We start from the raw sequence: 21,026 nt of genomic DNA, 5'->3' as shown, positions 1-21,026 counted from the left end.
CATGGCATTTAAATATATCTATATGTTTATAATTGACTGATGTATTATTTTGTTAGTCAGTCCTTTAATTTTTGTTCCAGTTATTTCTTTGTATAATAGAATGCCTGACAGCACCAAATGGTAACAACATGAACATGCATCCAAATGCTAAAATATAATCTTTTAATATTTGGTATAATTTTACAAATGTATTTATACAGTTACTTTCTTTTTACTTTTCTAATAAAACCATGCACTGTATGTTTTTATGTGTAGCCTAGTTAATTCAGACCACTTTTCTGATATCTCCATTCAAAAGCTATGATGGTAGAGGCCAGCCAAGGAATTTTGCCAAATCTAAATATGACTTTGTGGCACGCAACAACACGGAGCTCTCTGTGATTAAGGATGAGGTTGTGGAGGTACAGTCATATCTTTGATATCTCTTTAACCTTTGAACCTTGCTTGAGACATTCCCATGTTGATTATTTGTACCTTGTAACTATGGTAACATTGCCAGGGGTTTAGGAGCCCAGGTGAGTGAGGAGCTCAGAGGAATGTTGTCAGCTGCCAAATTGTTCTCGGTAGGTTCTGGATGACCGGAAACAGTGGTGGAAGGTTCAAAATGGAGCTGGGGCTACTGGATATGTGCCAAACAACATCCTTGAGATCTCCAGAGCTGTGGACATGACCGGACGAGGGGAACCTGTTTACAGCCATACCATTCAGGTGGCTTGGACATTTATTGGCATTCATTATTGTGATTGCTGATGTAGTGCTTTTTTAGAATACACTTTCACATCATAGGACACACTCTGTGGTTTGTTTAACCATTGTAATATTTCCAGGTCATTGTTTCATGGTTTAGTCAGTTTCATCTTTTCCACGTTTTCATATATTTTACTTTCATTAACATATCACCATTAAATGCTTTGCTCACATTTTTGTGTAAGATTTTAAGATTTCATATTGAAAAGCTTGCAAGCATTGCTGACGACCATGGCCACGTTTCTAAACTAGCAATATCACAGATGAGAAATGTAACTGAGCCCTGTTGCCACAGCTGTCACCATTGGTTGGATGGCTTTGACCATATTTTGTCTCGTCATTCCCTCTACTTTGCCATTGAACTTTTGTTGTTGTTTACCTTTTTTTTCTTCACATTTATTCATCTAAAAGCTAATGATGCCAAAGAAGGAGTTTGAGCTGTTTAAGGTAGGCCTGACTGGCCCTGTGCACAGCCTGCCTGCACGTTGCTGCTTTACTTAAATGATCCTCCCCTTATGCTAGCTTTAGCTAGGTTTAGCTTATATGAGTCAGTGCTAATGTCTTTGGTCGAATATGGTAGTTTATTAAAGTTAGCTCTTGTGGGTCTTTGATGCAGTTCAAGTCACCCATTGTATGTCTTTGGCCGGTATCAATAGTTTATTTAAGTTAGTTCTCATGTGTCTTAGGGCAAATTTAAACAGATTGATATGGTAATGTGCTAATTGCAGTGTGTAGAGTTAGCATAGAGTTAGTAATGAAAAAAGTCTAAATCCATTTAAGTTTTCCAGCATTATATATATATATATATATATATATATATATATATATTGTTAATAATTTAGGTTGCTTGAAAATATTGTGTATTGTAAAGAAACGGATGAACAGGACAATTTAAAAAAAAAACTTTGTCTGTTGGGGCTAAAGAGTTAAACTATTGGTTTAACTCTTGCGCGCGCATGTGTCTGCAGCGTCAATATTACCTCTAGATTCTCTTATAGAGCTGGCCTGAGGCTTAGAAGCATGAAGTGTTTTTCCCGAGTGTTTGAGTGAGTTTGCCGTGTTTTTGAGAAACCATTTCCACATTGATTTTTAATTTCTTTCCCTTTTACAAGCAATTGCTGGGTGAACTAAATGAGGTAAAAACATTTTTGTCTGCACAGACAGACCAAATAGACTGTCAGTATTGTAGTGATGTTGATGTTTGTACCTGAGTGATTGAAGTGGATAATATAAGACTTAAATGTTACATTGGCTATAAGCATCCATATACTTCCATATATTAAATGTATATGAACTTTTAACTGTTTGTCTTGATATTCAATACATTGCAGCTCTTTTGAATATTAGTACATAGTGATTTGTAAACTGAGAAGGAATGGGGTTTATATGCATCAGGACTTTCTTTTCAATTGGTATCTGTGTTGATTGATTCGATATAGGCTAATAAACCTTATAACGATTTTTTTTTTTTTTTGGACATATGACAGACAGCATGTACATTTTTTTTTTTGCAACTACAAGCACTCTGGCCACCTCTGCCCTCTAGTGGTTAATATTAAGCACTAAGGGACTATCTTTCACAAAATCAGTCAGCCAAGGCTTTCATTCCTAATAAAAGGTTACAGAGAGCTAAACAAGTACTGAAGTGCAAGCTTCACAATGGTAGCTCAGTGATTAAGGTACTTAACTAGTAATCACAAAGTTGCCAGTTCAAGCCCCACCATAACAGTAGCCACTGTTTGGCCCCTGAGCAAGGCCCTTACAGTGCAATTGCTTAAGTTGTATTCAGACATGATTGTAAGTCGCTTTGCGTAAAAGTGTCAGCTAAATGCCATAAATTTAAATGCAGAAATTTGACAAATTTATATTCTCAGCTACACTGAAAAATCTGGGTTTTTTAATATTTTCTGCACCAAAAAGTGAGCTGCTTATCTTGGCCATATCGGTAATTTTCCCTCTGTGTCCTGACTCTGGGAACTTGAGTTACTGACCTGGGACTGATGGAACAGGTTAACTGTAATGCCATTAAGCACTTGCTCCATGGGATATCGCTAATGTTACAAATTCCCGTATATTGGTCCATATCACATCACATGGTAGCAGTTTTAAAAGTCACTATAAATTAAGTGTAGACATTAAACGTTTTGTTTATTATATTATATTGTTGATTTATATAACTTCTGACAGACCTTGGCTGTTATTTCTTTACTCTTATTTTAATATTCAGAATAGTCAAAAGTGATTCAAGATTCCAGCAGCCTGTGCTGTGACTGACATGCTGCTTTGTTAATCTCAAACCGTTCGCAGAAGCAGAGGGCGGACTATACACCCAAGCAGGGGTTGACGTCCCTCCCCCCTGCCCCCACGCCCCCTCCTCCAGCCCCTACTCCCGCGCGACTGCCCACCCCTCCACTGCCACCGGTGACCGTGCCCCAGGGAGGCTTGCCCTCTGACGGCAGCCGCCAGAGCAGCAGCAGCTCTAGCGACAGTGGCAGCATCACAATGAGGGATCAGAGAGATCGCGCTGCCCCTGCCAACCGTGAGTGCCCATACACCAGCCTGCATGTGCCACACTTACTGTCACCTTTTACCTCTGTTACTATAAGTTCTATTTTAACAGTCTTGGTGATTCTTGAATTAATATTAGCGCACACAATTTCTTCTACATCTGCAAATATTATTGCGCTACTAAAGATTGCTGCTAGATAACTACTTGGGGATATTGTGGATGTCATAGTTTGACATGTCTTGGCAGAACTTTTCAAAAGCACTTGAAACAGTGCATTAAACTCAGAGGCTCCCTGTACACACTGTTAACTATAAGACTAAGATTAAAGGCAGATCTTTCTAATATAGTGTTTGCAAACTTTCTGAAGCACCAGATTACATGAAATATGCAATTTTATGTTTTCCTGCAAGGCCGTAAGTCCAACATGGAGGAGGTTCAGGACGAGCTGGTGCACAGGCTGACTCTGGGCCGCAGTGCTCAGAAGAAGTTCCAGGCTCCACCCCGTAACCCCACCCTCCCTGCTGCCAACATCACCTATGACTCCAACCCCGAGGAGGTGAAGGCCTGGCTGCAGGTCAAGGGATTCAGCACCGTGTAAGTGCACGAGAGCTGTCTCCATGGGCCAAGAGGCCATTCACTGCTGCTCCCTTATGAACGAGTGTGTGTGCTTGTTGGTTAACTTCCCATCAGGCATACAACTAAGTGTGCCCTCCTAATACTGATTCTCGTACAAATGGCATTTCAGTTTGTTTCTGGTGTGTTTTTCTGCTGCTCCCCATTAAGGGCAACTTATGACATCTTGCAGTGTTCAGGCTCTTCCAAAACTTGAGTTTATATAAACCAAGTTCTGGATTTTGGAGTCATCTTGTCTGTTTTTCCAGAACTATTAACAGTCTGGGAGTGCTGTCTGGTGCTCAGCTGTTCTCCCTCAACAAGGATGAGCTAAAGACCGTTTGTCCTGATGATGGGCCCAGGGTCTACAGTCAGGTCACCGTCCAGAAGGCTGCCCTTGAGGTGGGACTTCTTAGTTTCTCCTTCAATGTATATCTTGCTGTTTTTATCTTTTATTATACTTAATCCTTTTTCTTTAATCCATTCTAAACAAACCTTTTTTTACTGATTTATTGACATTGTGAGTACTTTACTTCAGTAACAGGCTTCTTGAGTCACTCGTAGTGACTTGAGTCACTCTGCAGTGTCTGCCATTTCGGTACTGATCTGGCTTGGAATATTGGTTCACTCTGAAGGTGTTTACAACTTTAGGCCTCCAAATCTGGCAAGGATGCCTCTGGTTTCTGTCGTGTTCTTCCTATCTGCAGGGTGTACTTCTGAGCCCTCCTATGAACCACTGATAAAGCTCTTGAGCATGTTAAGGTACTTAGTACATCATAGATAAGTATCTCTTCCCTGTTGGTCAGGTTTATCATAACAGAATTAGGATTGCACTGATGCATTTTATTTTTTGTGACTGACACAATACTCTTGACTATTGGGTGATACCGAGGACTGGCCGATACTATGTCTAAAGTGTATCCCTGTACTGCTTACACATCATGTTAACTGCTTGCATTCGCACCATAACATCATTCTCTAGTATTGGCAGTGGTATCAGCCTAATATTTCTGATACTTGATCAACTACCTACAATGTAATATCAGCCCAATACCGAGTACTACCGACACTATTGGTGCAACCCTAGTCAGAATTGTGTTTTTATTTTACCCTACTAGTTATGCCTCTCAAAAGGAACACAAAGCAACAACCTAGCTTCTGTTAATGTCAACTAATTTGTGTATATTGCAAAATAATTTTTTCCTCAAAGTACTCCTATTTTGTCCAGGTTTGCATCATGTAACACAGATTAGTGCTACTGCTTTTCTTTATGCAGTCCTTGGTGTCGTAAATCTGACCAACAGAGATCAAATAGACCAGCCTGAGATAAAACGCTCATCCTGTCTGAGATAACTGCAGATGTAGATGATCCACCCAAGTAGCTTTTGTGTATTGTCCTTTGACCCATACCATTGGAAGAGGCACCAAACCTACTGTTTCAGGCACATGTGTGGGATGGTTGATTACCACAATGGCCTTTAAGCATGTGTTTGGGTATTGTCCTAATGATGATAACATTGCTGCATCCTTGCCTGTAGTACAGTGAAAGTCCTTCTAGCTGTAAACATAAAGATCTCCGTTTGTCTAATAGCACAGTTTTATGACTGAATATCTTACATCAGTGTGTTTGTCCTCATGTCACGCTGTAGCCATTTTGGCTTACCAGTTGTAATGACATGTATCTTTAAAGACTTAATTTAGTTTATAACTTAATTTAACCCCCCCTCTCCCCTCCACAGAGGAGCTCTGGCTCAGAGCTGCAGGAAATCATGAGGAGGAGGCAGGAGAAGCTAGCTGCGGCAGCCAGCGACTCTGGTGTGGAGTCCTTCGATGAGGGGAGTAACCACTAAACCCACCACACCCCACTCTGCCCTCTTATCCTTCTCACCTTGTCCTCTTCCAGGACGAGTCTGAACGTGCCTGGTTCACAGCTGCTCTGCGCCGTCGACAGGAGCTCCTCGACCCACCGGACAACGGAAGCACCTCAGACGTGGACTAAGAGTTCACTAAGCAGCCCACCACATTTGGTACAGCAGAGTACTGTAGTTGTAGGTTTCTATACACTACTAGGCCAAAATAATACAATGAAGATTTGAAAAGATTTAGTAGGCTAAAAAAATCTGAAGAGCACATAGTTGTAGATCAAGTTAAACATTGAATCAGTGTCTTCATTATTCATCTAAAAAAAAATCAATATATTGAATATTGTGTAGTCCTGCTGTAATTTGTCTAAGGGAAAGAAGAAAGTCCACTTATAGACCTGTTGTTTAAAATGCACTGTCCGAGGAAGTATTAAGATGTGTACTTGCTAACAAGTCGATGACTGAAGATGAGATGTTGAAAAGGGCACAATCAAATGTTTAAGTTGTTTTTTCAATATTCACCACTAGTGATGATTGAAGGATGGAATTAGGATGATGTGGAATTTGCTTGACTTCCATATGGAATTTATATCATGGAATGATCACACTTCCATTGTAAATGTGAACCTTCACGTTTGTAAACTTGGAATATAGTCCTCGAATTTTGCTCTTGGGATCCTATAAAATGGAGCTGATGCAGGACATTATGGAAATCAGTGTGGTGCAAAGCAGAAAGAACTGATTGTCAATTATATGTACAATTCTGTTTGCTGGCAAAGAGAGGATAGATTATTTATATATATAAATATATAAATATATATATATATATGACCATTTTCTATTTAAGCATAATGCCAAAAGAGTAACTTTATATGATTCCCAGCTGACTAGAGCAAATAGAGAATAAAGCAGCATGCTCTTCTTAGGCTGAGCAGCACACGGGGAATACACAATAGAATACACATTTCTGTAGCTATGTTTTCAGGGAATTTTTCATACTATATCTAGCTTACTTAGTCCATTTTAAAGCTTTCAAACACCGGTGTGCATAAGCATTGCTTAGTTTTTCATTTTGGAGTACTTTGGCCAGAAAATAAGTCTTTTTCATCTGACCATGCTATATAATCATGCACATGCAAACACATTCTCATGGTCAGCAAAAGACTTAGAGTGGCACTATGTGGATCTAAAAGGTATATTCACCTCCCTTTACTATTGGTGTCTTTAAAGTGCCATGTTTATAAATGAACCCCCCTGCCCTGTTACATACCCATTATTAAACAGCAGCTGTGTTGTTAAATCTAAGATGGTGAAAGCCTTACAGAGGCTCTTTGTTCAGTTATCTAACAAGCCATTTACCCACTGTGGGAATTCTCAGTTCATGCTCTCTCCATTTTTGAATGCTTTTGTTTAGTCCAGTTATGCTGTGGAAAAAGGTTATATTTCATTATGTTCTGGATAACATGGCAGTTCTACATTAGCTGACTTGCACTTAAATAGGAACATCTTCAACAAGAACCATTACATTGAAAAAGATGTGCAGAATAAATGGATACACAGAATCTGTTCTGCTTTGTAGGTTTATATATTTGTGATTGTGTGTCATTTTAATTGTATTGTTTTTCAATTAGAGGAACAAGTGTGCATTCCACATTTTCCCCAAAGGGGGCGTGGCTACATCGTTACCCTCTTTAACCATGCGTATCACTGAGCCGTGCTCATATCCGCACAACCCCACAATTACTTTGGTTATGACTTGTTCTGGCATTCTGATTTTTAGAACAATTTTCAAATAATCAATTCATCCCACTGAACAAGTGTATTGTTTTAATCTATCATTTTATTTTCCAATAACCACAAACATTAAAACTCCGTGAAGACGATCAGTTGTCGTCCGTCTAGATTAAGTGACACATTGCACAAAAATGGCACCAAGGACAAACCGGACGCAAGTCTGAACTGGACGTACACTACGTTAAAAAACAAAACAAACAAAAAGGTGAAACAGCCCGTTTTCCTTCCATTGGGAAAAGCATGCCTGTTGGCGTTATAGGGAGGGCGTCCTGGCCGAGTCACGACAAAGTCTTTCTTAGCAGGGAACGCGAGGCAACTCTTTAAAAATAAATAGATAAAACCTGCAAAAAAAATCCTTCCCAGTTACTAGTGTGTAACTTTGTAGTGTATTGGACGTATGTTCATCTTTTTTCCTCCATCATTACTATATACAATATGCAATATGTCATTTTGGAATCTTTTCTAGAAATAGTTGTATTTACAATGGTGAACACCCAATTAACGCTGAAATTGAAAACACTGTAAAGATGGATTTTTTATCCTTTTTTAAATTACGAAGTGACGGACATGCTTTTATTTTGAAAGGCTTCGACACATTGCATACTGTTTTAGCCATCCGTAGACTGAGGCGTTTGTAGATCACGTGTAAACACCAAATACCGCTGATTTGAACGAGCATGTCTAATGATGTGTGGGCGACACTAATCTGTTCACTTTGTTCCGTGACATGCATTGTATATACTGTGCCCTATACTGGCAAATATCTAAGGACTTCCTTATCTACATTATTCTACAGGCGTCAAAATCCTTACCAGTACACTTGCTGGTAGCTCTACGTTTATTGCCTGTAACTGTACTTAGATGTATGGAAATGTGCAATACTTTGTCAGGTAGGTGATGGACAAACCAATGTACTGATTTTACCGGTCATACTTAATGTCAGAAAATAACCAGTCTACTAAAAAAACATTAACCATGTGGTGGTCGAAAATTTCTGTTGAGAGTAACTCGTACAAACCCCAGACTTTGAACGTTCATAGAAAACGCTAAAGACAAGATGGACCAACAGCCTATAAAACCTCTGTACCGACAAACATTCCCACATTGGACAGTAGCCTGCGGATGCAAAGACTACTGTTTTGATTTCGAGCATGTAAGCATAAATAGCGTGAGCAGATCTCAGAGATCCATAAGCGAAGGGCATATCCCTCCCTATCCCTGTTTCCCTACTTGAGATGTTCCCCTCACCGTGTCTCTGCAGATCAAAGTCGTCAGATTTTGCCGGCTCAAACTCTCCCAAGTTCCTTTTTGCTTACGTCCAGTCCCGACTTTGAACAGAAGTGATTTTTGCGTGCGAGCACGATATGCGATTTCTAACGACGGGGCTTTGGCCTCCTGCGGCGTAGACTGAGCTGTTCGCTTCCACGAAGCAGAGCTCTGGTGGCCGAATCTCCTGACTCCCGAGTCTGGCTACCTCCTCTTTTAGATGCTTCTGGTGAAGAAAGGAGACACGGCACAAGACAGCCTAGTACAGTGTCCACAGTGACGGAGCGGGAAATCTGTCACTTTTTTTTCGGCGTAACGTAGCATACAGTACAGATAATCAGTGCAAATCGTATGAAACCAGAAATGGGCAGTTCATTCTTCTAATCGTTCCTTGTCACCTCAGCAACATCCTGCTGGCCCCGGGGAACTGGACGTTCAGAGCAACGTCCAGCTGGCCCCGGGTAGTTGTACCGAAAGAGTAGCATGTCGATAAAGTAGTACAGCAATACACACATACTGAACGTCCCCTGGGGGAAGTGGCAGTGTGACGGTTAGAGTCTGAGGCTAGCTACCGCTAGCACTTTAGCACAACGCAACTGCAGAAACCAAGGCAATGAAGGCTAACGCTATACCATGTGTACAGATTACACATTACAGAATGTGAAAGGAGCGCATGAACTATACGACAGGCCTAGTACAAACTCGGAGACTACGCCGGACATGCTCGCGCCCCTCCCGGGGGTAGCAGCAAGGGAGGCCGGAGTGGATGCTGGACATGGGAGCCGTGTTTGCTTGCAGGGTGTACGGATAATCCTGAGATTAAAACTAAATCCTAACGTTAACAAGTTCTTTTTTCTGCATCCACCAGAGGGCGCAAGTGCGTTGATAAGCGCTCGCCTAACTCGACTATCTGGAACTTCTGCAGTTACTGTGTACAAGTTGTAGAAAGCAACCTGGCATGTGGACGGCGATACAGGTTCTTTAAGGCAAATGTTTTGTCCTGTCATGCTTTCACCAGTTCAAACAATAGATTGGGGTACTTGAGTGTTATCTTCGTCTCCTTGGCTGCAGTCTATTTCTTTTTATTTTGATGGTGTTTTCTGTTGTCTGCCTCTGTAGAGAACAAATGCCTGAAGCAAAGGAGAGTGAAGTACATCACCACAGCCTGCAAAACATACAAAGCAACACTCAGATTAGATTGAACAACATTTCTGCTCAAAGAAAGCCTTTTTTTTTTTAAAGCCATGTGACAATTACCAGTGCTTGAATAAACCTATCCTCTATGTCAAACCTCAATCCATTGTCAAAGCATCTTCCAATACAACACAGCACCATGGATGCAGCCGCTGACATCACAACTACTTTAGCTGCTCTAGACTATTATGTAGGTATAGGAACACATGAGGTGTGCTTACCATTTCCCACAACCACCCTGAACTCACTAAAGGTGTATTAGATATTTTCATTCCTCACTTACATGTGATGGGTGCCATTAAGACTTAGTGACATTCTCGTAGATGACGTCGCTGGTGAGACTCTGCTGTTTCTTCTTCTTCCACATAAGCAGGACACACTGATGAATGAAGACATACTGCTCCTGCACAGAGATACAGCATGAGCGCCATCCGTCAGTCTGACACTATAACTGCATTGCTTACCATATTTGTTTTTGTTAAAAATGCATTCAAGAGGTCTTGTGTATAAGCCGAATATGACAGCTGCCATGACAGCTAAAGGAATCATCTTTACAAACAGTATATATATTAAAGGAAAGCAAATTCTGATGATGTGGTCAAAAAAATTCTGTTTTATCAACTGATGTTAATGCCAAGCTGGGAAGCACACTCATGCACTCGTCTTTACCTCAGTCTGCACCATTGAGAGTCGATGGGAACGCATCTCTGACACCATGCCCAGTATGTCAACATACTCGTGCTCCCGGATGTGCTGCATCAGCCGGTCGAGGGCAATGAATGTGCCTGTCCGGCCCACTCCAGCACTACGCAGAGAGAGGACACACACACACATATGAGAAACAGGAGCAAACCTTTCGAATGTCTCATGGCTCACCTGAATATGGCTGATCTTATTACCGTGATGTTGCTTGTTCTGACAATGTTGATGTAATGCCAGTGAGTCTTGCTGGTTTAATAATCTGGAACTGGGTGGTCAATTAAAGACATCAAATAAATGTGAGGGGAAATTGCTGTTAGGTCATCAGTGACACTAGTTTAGTAAGACAGAAGGTGGTGCTGTTTATATTGCCTGGTATGGAAGGGTCGTCTGAAAACCCACTTGAGTAAAATGCATATATTAACCAAAACATGTTTGAATTCATTTTCATGCAATTTTAGGCCAGTCACAACCAGGGAGATGCTATTGGGATGGAGATCTGAGAAGGATACTGTTATCCTTCCTTCCCAACAACAGGCATTTGACGGTAACACTTGCAGGAGGCCCAACTGGCTTGTTGCACTCTGTGTCTATAGAGTCCAAGCCTGCTTGATATTCAACAAGCACACTTTTTCACAGAGCAGGACCTGGCATGAATATCTGTGGCTGACCCATTCAATGACAGAAATCAGCTATAAAAGCATTAACAGAAATGAGGCTTTTAAAAACTGCAAATCTCTTCTGTTAAGTCCTATTTAGCATTTCTCTTTCATCTACTGATCAGTTTGTGACTGGCTATAATTAGCAACAGGGGGCACCATGTGTGGCAAGCAAAAGCATAAGTGAAGATGATCATCTCCTCCCTTAGGCAGGGCAACTCATTTAGCCCTGCCCAGTTTGCCTCTGTAAAGGCCATGGCTTACAAAGGGACTAGAAAAAAATCAGCACTGGAATGCACAGCTTAAGACCAGTCTTGGAAAGGTCACTGAGAGCGATGCTGATTATGTCCCCTGGGGATCCAGGCTGGGCAAGGCACACAGCAGAAATGAATCCCAGTTTTCGGCGGCGCCATCATGTTTCTAAGCAGCATGTTCACTAGACACAGGCTTAGACTTTAGTCTGAGAGAAAAAGGTGAAAACCATCCACAAAGCATAGCCCAATGTCAGGGTGGTACCCTTCCTTAGCAAAGACTGGGAACTTTGCCAATCTCTTGACAATATTAAAGCTCCAAAGGACAAATGTGGAGGAATGCATTAGAGGCAGAAAGGGCAAAAGAACTTCTTTCATTCTAATTGTTAAATTAGTCCCTGCAGTTAGGACAAACGTTCACCTTCATGTAGGAACCGCAAGGCCAGTGGCTTACCAAACAGAAAGGGTGGGGGCTGTATGTGTGAGAGGCCCAGTGAACGATGAAGTTCCATTCCATGGACAGTGTCTAGGCAACTGGGGAGCAACAACTCTTGCACAAAGAATGGACAAACAATGAACCCATAATGTGCAAAATGGCTAGACACTGACAAAGACAGGGAAAAAGACCTTTGGAGGCAAAGGTGGATGTTACCTTGACAGTACACTGAACACCCAAATATACTCAATGGCAAGACCATATTTAGGTTTAGCATAAAAACCCTAGTTTTGCTTTACTTACTAGGTACTGCTTTAGTTTGATCTCTGCAGGGGTGTTAGATTAGGAATCTAATATATGAAACAAATATAATATTTGCCATGCAGCAATACTATATTTCTATTTATGAAACAAGACTTTATAATGCAAGTCTATCTAATTTGTGAACCCATTACATTAACAACGGATGTTGTGCTGATATGATCAGTAAGATCTGCATCTGTCACTTGTTTGCAGTTAAACCCCAATGTTTTGATCCAGATTAAATTTAAGATACAATATAACTGTCAAAACAATTAATGCAGAACAAGCTGCTTTTCAAATTTGCTCTGATTTGGTGAATTAACCTATTTTGTCCTTTATCATACATCATGAAAACAGCATTAGAGTAAGTATGGACAGAGCATGTGATCCAAGTCAATAATACAGAGCAAGTTCTAATTTCTGATTTCTTTTGTTTGGGCTAATCGTCATGTTTCTCGTCCTCTATAGATGCAGGCAAATGCTCTCAAGCAAGAATCCTACTGCTGGAGACGTCCGCATATCAGTGGCAAGTATGGAACCTCATGGAGTACATGGGGGATTTTTTGGCTTTTGAACTTGAGACTCAGGAATGTTTTCGCATCTACCTCAGTTTACTGGTGTCTGGTACTGCCATCTGCCAGTGACAGTGGAAAGAGAGATTGTGTTTCCATTTAAACATTTTGCAAAATAGTTTTTCAACAACTTTGGTTATCATTTTCACATGAAAAAACCTGGATGGAACAGCACCCATGGCTTGTACCATTGGTGATGGGTGTTCTTTCATAGTGATCTCTGTAACATCCTTAAAACCAAAACTCATTTGCCTCATGGTGTGGATCAATAGCTGGCTGCCTGCCACAATGATTACAACCCATCTGCTTGGTCCAGTTTGTAACTGTAGTCCACTGTACAGCCTAAATGCTACAATGAGGTGCCAGCGTTTCCGCCGGTCTTCTCTGTGTCTTTCGTAAGGAGAGCTGGAAAAGTGACTCAAAAAGTCTTTACGCCTTGAGGCCTCTCACAACAACTCTGCTTTGAATTCCATTTGTTGCAGTCTGAATCATTTCTGTGGATGGCTAATAAAAAGCACCGAGTGCCCGTGGACTGCCCCAGCTTTCCTGCTGAAGATCACGTTCTCAGTGTCAGGCTGTGGTAATTCCCTCTTACTTGTTAGCCTCAAACAGTGGATCAATGAAGACTGAGGGAACAACAAGTCCACTGTCACTGTGTGCGATGCCAGTGGCCCATCCCTGCAGAGCATGCAGTATTCATCAAGCTTTATCCTGGACATGTGCTTCGCTATGGCATGTAGCGGTGTATTGGAGTGGGAGATGGGCCGAACCACTCACATGGGGATGCATTCTGTTTGCTTTTACCATTATTTTTACACAAGTGCAACAAGTCTCAAAACAGAGATCCTAAAGAATAGGATATTCGGAAGGTGTCTTCTCCAGCAAGACAGGGCTCACCTGCAGTGGACTATAACTGGTCCTTTGGTCCTGTTGACCTGCTGGCGGACTATCTGCACGAACTGCAGGATGCTCTCTATGGCATTCACTGTGGGTACTCCGTGGTCAGGCCAAGACGTGTAGTTAAAATGCAACACGTCCTGTGTTTCATCTGCCTGTAGGGGATGACAGCACAGGGGCGCTAAGTAAGTCATGAGACACAGGACTGCAACACACAAACCTGACTCCTGAGGCATCTCTGAAGAGTTCAGAATGTTCAGAAGCTGGACTATTAGCTGTTGCTGGAAGCTATTCTAGAATAACCACCAGACCTATGTAAGTCATTCTTTAATATAGTTTGCGGTCTTACTAAATTTCATTAGAAACATGTAGCCTGTCAATGGTATGAAAAAACCCCCAAAAACATTTCTAGCCTTAGGGAACACAGTAAAATGGTTATAGAGGAGGCACATATTTCAGCAAAAATGCTAAATAAGTCCAGTCTAGTTTCTCGCTCCCAATCCAACGGCTGACACTCACGTAGCCCAGGCGGAAGTTCCTGATGGTCCACTCAGGCGACTCACTCTCGGACAGCATCTCCACGGTGATCTCCCCATAGGACACAGGCTCGTCTGTAAACGGCCAGTAATGATCGCACTTCACCTGCACGAGAAACCATAAGCTAATATTGCAAAAGATGGGGGATGGTTGTGACGCCCAAATGCTTCTTTCCAAACCAGAAGAGCTGCAATGATAGCAAACAAAAGGATGCAATGCTTCTTGTGCAGTTGTGCAGTTAAATACTCTGCATGTCCTTCTCCTCATTCCTCTTTCCACATTTTTTCCCTTGTAATTTCTGGTTTCAGGGATTCAGCTAAGGAAGTCCCCATCCCCCAGAACATTAATTACAGCACCAGACGGCCGAGAAGGATGATGGACAGGCTGGGGCCGGTTGCCTTGGGAACTGACCCTCCGGCGCTCATTGCATTGCGTTAGCATGACGATGATGCGTGATTTCTGCTGCAACACCATCTTCCAGAAGTCATTGCGTGTCTCTGGGAGAGGCCCCTGCGTGGCGATGTACTCATGAGGTGATTTATAGCCCTGTGGATGCCAGAAAAACACCTTTTAGCTCGCAGACAAGAGATACTACATATTACAATGAGCCAGTTTTGTTAAGGCTAATTAGCTTCAAATTCAATCCTTTGCTAATGTTTGGCTATGTTTCTGAGTAGGGCAGCGTGATCAGTACCAGCGAGTAATCGACAAGCTGTGGTCGAAGAGCGGTTCACTTCATGCTACGCTTAGTTAGGGGGTTTAAACATCCAGATCAGCGGACATGTAAGTACTCACTGGGATGTAATTTGCATTGATGTAGTCTGAGCCTTCGTCATTGTGCATAGAGATAAGCTTCACTCGGCTGAAATCGTCTGTTCAAAAAACATGCGTTTCGTCAATTGCAGATGCATATGTAACAGGTAATAACAAAGCAAACAGACAAAATAAGGCAGACGAGTTAAAGCTTCCTGTTCTCAGTGTTTTTGCTGGGAAAAGGAGTCAGCAGTCAGTAGGAGAAATGTTACTACAGCTCTGCAGGGTGAGAAGATCATGGAGGACCACTCACAGGGCAAAATGTTGGTGTAACGGTTCTTAGGCCTGTTTACTGACAGGTCCGCAGCATCATGGGAAAGGTCCAGACCAACACTTTTCAACTCCTGGAACAAGAAAGACACAGAAACAGATTCATTTTACTCTGACTACAGGTCTGGCCAAATGTCTTTGCCTGAGTTCAGAAGCTTTCAGATATGAAGCAACCATTTCACAACCATGAACTAGACATGTACCTGAGTGGAATTGGCATAGATACTACTCAAAGCTCTCATATTTCATTGAGGTAACCTCAAATAAGTTGTGGATTTATTTCAAAAACAGATGGAAATCCAGTAAAAAAAATTCCTCACCTCAAACTGAAGGGAGAATTTGTATGCGGAGTCTTTGCTCATGTCTTTGACATAGGCCTCAAAGTCATCTAACTGCACTGGGCTTCACACAGAAAAGAAATGTCCAGGTTTCACATGAGATACACTGACATTGTTCCTAAATTTCACATGAGAGGCACTGACATTGTTCCTAAGTTTCCTCAGAATTGTCAAGAAGAAATACCTACAGGCTGAAGAGGCTGGAAATTCCAGGCAGTAATGTGTAAACTATGTAATGTCACATTCTATATAAATCTTAGTGTGTTTCAGATTCATAATTAATGGTAGTCTTCTTCATTGCACATTTCTCATGGAGTTTTCTAAGACCTGCCAATAGAAGAGTAAGAACTGATCCACTCTGTATGGAGTGTTAGATGATTTAGTCTAGTTTAGTAAAGCAGCTCTGGGCTTTCATGCAAACAAACAAACAAACAAACAAAACATAAAAACATGGACACACAAAACAAAACATTACACAGTTATACACATTGCCTTTTTGCAAGTTAGTGTTACCTTGTTAGCTTCCTTTTCTTTAGAGCAGTCTTGCTCCTACAGGTACAGAAAGTGGCAGAAGACTTCACTGAACCGGGTCTTGCTTTGTTTAATACAATGTCACCACATCAATGACTGCATGGTATTACAGGTATTATATTACTATACCACTCATCCACAAGGGTCAAATGAGTGAGGGGACTGATAGCAAGTTGAAAAACGTTTATTGCATGAGACTTATAATGGATATCAAGTAAGACAAGGAATTTTGGTCTGCAGACATATTTGTTAACAAAGTCAGGCTTTCAGAGGAAGCATGCATTCATCCCTCAAGCTAATCCATAAACAGCTACAGTACATTTTCACACTCAGTTCATATGGTCACATTATCTTATATTCAGGGCTAAAAAAATTAACAAAAAGCCAAAAAACATGCAAACTGTGTGACCAAAGAACCAAAATCCTTAACTGAGCATTCTGGAACTACTCTGCATTCTGCTATTTTGTTTCCTATGGATTGTTAGTCAACCAGTCCTTCAAGAGCATGCAGCCTCTGTTAACTATAGGCAAAGACTCGTTACTTCCATGTTAGTTTCATGCTATTTTTGTTAGCAAAATGCTATAGGTGATATTGCAGTTGTGTGATTATTTTAGTGATCACAGTCCCCTGGGTTCAGGCACAACCATAGACAGAGCGTTTTGCTAAGGGACACCAACAAAGATCCAAAATGGCTTTGAATCCTTGTCGCAAAGCAGATCGTCAGAAGTCCACAAGATTTTATTGTTAGACTGGAAATGATCAGCTGAGCACTAGGAACCAATGTTCCCATGATTTCCTAAACGTCAGCCGAGACATGTCTGATGGTCATTTTAGTTTTTCAGTGGTGCCATGATGATAACATAATTAACATGTAAGGAAGATTTATATCCTCTTTTCTTAAAATGCATTTGTGGTGAGGTAAGGCCATTTTGCAGAATAAGTGTGTGTTTAAATTTTAACTATATAAATCAAAGAATGTTTCTGGGTTTAATATAGCTGCTAATACTATGCTAGTGTGACATACCTTTGTCCATTTTATAGATAATAGTATGTAATATGGTGTAAGAAATGACAAAAGAAGGTCAGTTTCAGATTACGTAATTCAGTGGCGTCTGAGGCAAATTGAAGATTTTGACAGGCAGTTTGCACTTAGTCGTGGGTGAGCTTGTGTTGTTGGATCTTCTGTTGTTTGTTTTTCTGTTGTTAGCCTCATAGCCCATTGTAAAACTAAAAAAGGAAGAGTTTGGACACCAGACATGTTTGGACAACATTTGGGGTAACTGGAAAACTGGTGTAATTCAGATTGTTCACCAACATACTGCTTTCATGAAAATGAATGTATGATGCTATGTCTATGGTCGCGGGCAAAGGCTGTGGGCTTCTTACACATGCCCCTATGATGCATCTGGCTGTCAGCACTTTACTTACCACGGATTAATATAAAAAGCCAAAAGATAGTCAGTCCAAAGGCAGGATGGCAGAAGAGTAAGGAAGGCAAAGAGGCTCCTTCGCCTGAAGGGGTTCAAATAAAGAATAAAACAAACAAACAAACAAACAAACAAAAAACAACCACAGAAAAGAAAAACACCAAGGGCGAAAAGTTGGGGACAAAACATGGTGCTCCATTAGTAATAGTGACAGACAGTGATGACTGACACGTACTTAATTAGTGCTTCATACGGGGTTAATTAATGCCTCATGCAGTCCACAGTGTTATTAGCTCATCAACTGCGCTTATGAGCGTGTGTGATCAATGGCGCATGGACAGCGGATGTGGAATTTTACCCTGATTCTTTTAAAGCACTACATTTTTGTTTCTGTGCAACTGCAGAGAGGAACAGAATTTCTGACAAAGCAACTACTCTGAAATGTTCAAATGCTGGGTAGCCTATTAAATGTACCCTTAGCACAGGTGGCCACTTTGAGCCACTCTGTTGGTCCTTGATGAAGCTCAACACAGGCACGTTAATGATCACTGTAGCAGCAGACAAATATAGGACATTTACATAAACACTGTACAAGGTGCATTTCCTTATAATGGCAATGGTCCTTTTTGTGAAAGCCAAAATCTGCCTTAACTGACTGTCTTTAAGCTGTTATATTAATCACAAGCATATAGACCATTCTATATAGACCAGTCTTTCCAGGGCCACTTTGGGTGAGGTGTGCACAGTACTTGGTCATATCACTGATGGAGAAATGCAGAAATCCTTGTGACCCTCCACTTTAATTTCTTGTCAATTTAACAAATGGTCGCCAAAGGTTCCAAAAACTTCATAACAAAACATACAATAAACAGTGGCAATAAGATGCAATAAAAATTGGCTACACACTAATCCAGCCATATCTGACCATGAAAGGCCACATGATTAATTTTTACCTGTGTGTAAAACTTTCAGATTCCTGCTCTCTTACATCCTGCTTCCCTTATTTTGTAATCTAAACATTATAGCACTGGGCAGTCAAGAGCCTGGTGAATATTCTTGGAAACTGGCACCTCGTTTGATGCTTCAAACCGAGTCATTTGCATTTGAGGTTAAAGACCACACTAAAGTGGCATTCCCATAACACTGCTTCTCTCTCTCTCTTTTTCCCTCTGTCTGGGTGGGCATGCATGTGTCAGATGGGTGTGAGTACTGGCATCTGTTGCCTTGATTGTTTGCCAACTGAAGTTTTCAACTCAGTTCGCTTGATGAGTGGATGTGCTACTCCTACACCACAGAAGTAGGAGGGGTTCCTACCAGTTGTAAGGAAGTTTGCCATCCCGCTCAAAAGAGGCAAAGTTGACGAAGGTTTCGGCCCCACACTCCCTGCAGTAAAACAAAGACGTCGGAATGACCCTCCATTTTAACATAACAACATGTCACACCATTTTAAAGCCTTCCTGAGAGCTCATAACCTAAAGTTGAACAACATATTAAACTCGGGTCAACTTTCATAGCTAAGCTACTAAAAACACACCTGTAACATGTTGAAATGTGATAATGACACAATGACATAATGCTTTTAATGGTATGGTATTCTGAGATGGGCAATTATGTCCTTGAGTGGTGTGTCAAAAAAAAAAAAACTCTAACTAGAAGTTAGACTCGTCCCAGATAGAGGCTGAGGTGTTGTGCTAGTGTATGGGGCAGCAGTAGTGGGGCACTCACCTGCTCATCTGCATGTGCTTCTTGCGTAGCACCAGCAGGAAGAGCACCAGCAGACTGATGAGCAATACACTGAGCACAGCCAGCGCAGAGATAGCGGCTACACTGGGGTTCATCTCCCGCGCTGCATACACCCACACGTACACACATGCACACAACTTTAAACTGCCTCCTTTTCAAAAGCGCCCTTCAAAAAACACATTATGATGTGAAGCTTGAGAGGAAACTGAAGCGATTGCTACTGTAACTGTAATCAAATGTGTGCTTTCAGAAGCTCAGACAGACAGTCCTACATAACACTGCTGCAGGTTTTGATCCTAACAGCTCTTGTACATGAACTTACCCAGAGTGGAGATGGTGAAGTAGGTGGGCTCGCTGGGGGTGCTGTAGCTGTAACTGGTGATGCTGCAGTTGTAGGAGGTGGAGGGCTGCAGGTTTGCCACAGTCAGGACGTGAGCATGGACCATCTGGGGCTCACCCACCTGCACACACACACACACACACACACACACACACACACACACACACACACACACACACACACAAAAAGTTGCTTTCCCAAGCATATACCACCCGCTAAGGTGTTTTAGGGCTAAATGAACATTCATAAACGAATGATGGTGGCTGTTGAGGGTGAGCAGCTGGAGCTCTCGAGCAGGTCTGCTTAGCACTTCCAATATGACACTGTCACGGCTCGGGCGCCGTTAGCGCCCAGAGCTGGAGGTCGGCGCAGAAGTCGGTGAATGGACAGAGACGAAAAAAGAATGCACCCTCCCCCCTTCCCGAGGTGTTTCCACTCGCTGTTGCCTGGACAACCGCATAAACCCTCCTCCTGTCTGTGTGATTTCATCCTCGCAACCTTTTAAAATCATTTCTGTAATAAACTGTGGGCCGCTTCAGTAAGATCAATCCCGCCATGCTGTGTGCATGTTTATTTATTTCAGGACTTTACCCTAGATAAGATCATGTAAAGGCACTTGCTGTCTGGCTGTGTTTAAGCCTGTGACCTCTGCTTATGAGAGTTTGTCTCGGAGGGTGACATGCGTATAAAACAAGATTGCAGGATGCAGGAGTGGCTGAAAGAATGCAGGAGTGGCTGAAAGGATTGAAAAATAGGCTCTGGACTCACAGCGGACTAAGCTCCTGCACAACTCCTGGTGAGGCAGGAGGAAAAGACAGCATTATTCAGTCCAGAATGCAATCAGACAGTTAATTCCACTCAGTAGAAATAATCCATAAGTGTTGCCTTTAGTGTAAGTTACACTAAACTTAACTGCTCTTTCACACTGAATTGCCTTTTCTCCCATCTCTTGATTAATTCCATCATTCCATTAGGAATCTATAACAAGAGCTTAATAAATAGGCAACTGCGACTGTAGCTTAACCTGACCAACTGTAACTGAGAAACAACAAAATCTCGGTCGCTGTAGCAACTCCCTACCTTGAGCTGCTTGTTGGGTCCAAGTTGTTTGCAGATGACCTGGTAGTAATCCACCACTCCCTCCTCTGTCCAGAGCAAGGTGACGGCGGAAGGTGTGGCATTGACTGTGTACAGGGACTTGGGAGGGACTGGATCTGAGTGAGAA

General features: G+C 41.8%; 2 protein-coding genes across 19 annotated transcripts in view; one reads left to right on the top strand and one right to left on the bottom strand.

Annotated features, from left to right (window-relative positions):
- The window catches only part of eps8a (EGFR pathway substrate 8a, signaling adaptor), a 39,280-nt gene extending 31,988 nt beyond the window's left edge, over nucleotides 1–7,292 (top strand). For 8 of the 14 annotated variants that reach the window (XM_081712612.1, XM_081712608.1, XM_081712605.1 and 5 more), the window contains 8 exons: nucleotides 299–401; nucleotides 568–708; nucleotides 1,159–1,194; nucleotides 1,860–1,883; nucleotides 3,055–3,286; nucleotides 3,667–3,850; nucleotides 4,138–4,270; nucleotides 5,608–7,292. In XM_081712612.1, the coding sequence (XP_081568738.1) occupies nucleotides 299–401; nucleotides 568–708; nucleotides 1,159–1,194; nucleotides 1,860–1,883; nucleotides 3,055–3,286; nucleotides 3,667–3,850; nucleotides 4,138–4,270; nucleotides 5,608–5,718 (964 nt within the window). In that variant the 3' untranslated portion in view covers nucleotides 5,719–7,292. Of the gene's footprint in view, nucleotides 1–298; nucleotides 402–567; nucleotides 709–1,158; nucleotides 1,195–1,859; nucleotides 1,884–3,054; nucleotides 3,287–3,666; nucleotides 3,851–4,137; nucleotides 4,271–4,575; nucleotides 4,631–5,607 lie in introns of all 14 variants that reach the window. The other 6 variants (XM_081712613.1, XM_035523661.2, XM_081712606.1 and 3 more) reach the window with 5 other exon arrangements.
- Nucleotides 7,293–7,552: 260 nt separating this feature from the next.
- ptpro (protein tyrosine phosphatase receptor type O) overlaps nucleotides 7,553–21,026 on the bottom strand; it is a 53,278-nt gene continuing 39,804 nt past the window's right edge. For 3 of the 5 annotated variants that reach the window (XM_035523652.2, XM_081712599.1, XM_081712600.1), the window contains 15 exons: nucleotides 20,882–21,015; nucleotides 19,784–19,922; nucleotides 19,444–19,564; nucleotides 19,033–19,101; nucleotides 17,720–17,803; nucleotides 16,273–16,308; nucleotides 15,742–15,823; nucleotides 15,405–15,495; nucleotides 15,134–15,210; nucleotides 14,750–14,884; nucleotides 14,321–14,443; nucleotides 13,802–13,956; nucleotides 10,654–10,789; nucleotides 10,268–10,387; nucleotides 7,553–9,955 (listed from right to left, as the gene is read on the bottom strand). In XM_035523652.2, the coding sequence (XP_035379545.1) occupies nucleotides 10,283–10,387; nucleotides 10,654–10,789; nucleotides 13,802–13,956; nucleotides 14,321–14,443; nucleotides 14,750–14,884; nucleotides 15,134–15,210; nucleotides 15,405–15,495; nucleotides 15,742–15,823; nucleotides 16,273–16,308; nucleotides 17,720–17,803; nucleotides 19,033–19,101; nucleotides 19,444–19,564; nucleotides 19,784–19,922; nucleotides 20,882–21,015 (1,487 nt within the window). In that variant the 3' untranslated portion in view covers nucleotides 7,553–9,955; nucleotides 10,268–10,282. The remainder of the gene's footprint in view (nucleotides 9,956–10,267; nucleotides 10,388–10,653; nucleotides 10,790–13,801; nucleotides 13,957–14,320; nucleotides 14,444–14,749; nucleotides 14,885–15,133; nucleotides 15,211–15,404; nucleotides 15,496–15,741; nucleotides 15,824–16,272; nucleotides 16,309–17,719; nucleotides 17,804–19,032; nucleotides 19,102–19,443; nucleotides 19,565–19,783; nucleotides 19,923–20,881; nucleotides 21,016–21,026) is intronic. The other 2 variants (XM_035523653.2, XM_035523654.2) reach the window with 2 other exon arrangements.

This window comes from Electrophorus electricus, chromosome 4, assembly GCF_041902795.1.
Source record: "Electrophorus electricus isolate QZ-2024a chromosome 4, ASM4190279v1, whole genome shotgun sequence".
Taxonomy (NCBI): Eukaryota; Metazoa; Chordata; class Actinopteri; order Gymnotiformes; family Gymnotidae; genus Electrophorus; species Electrophorus electricus.
The sequence above is the reverse complement of the archived record's forward strand: the minus strand, read 5'-3'. Positions and strand labels throughout refer to the sequence as shown.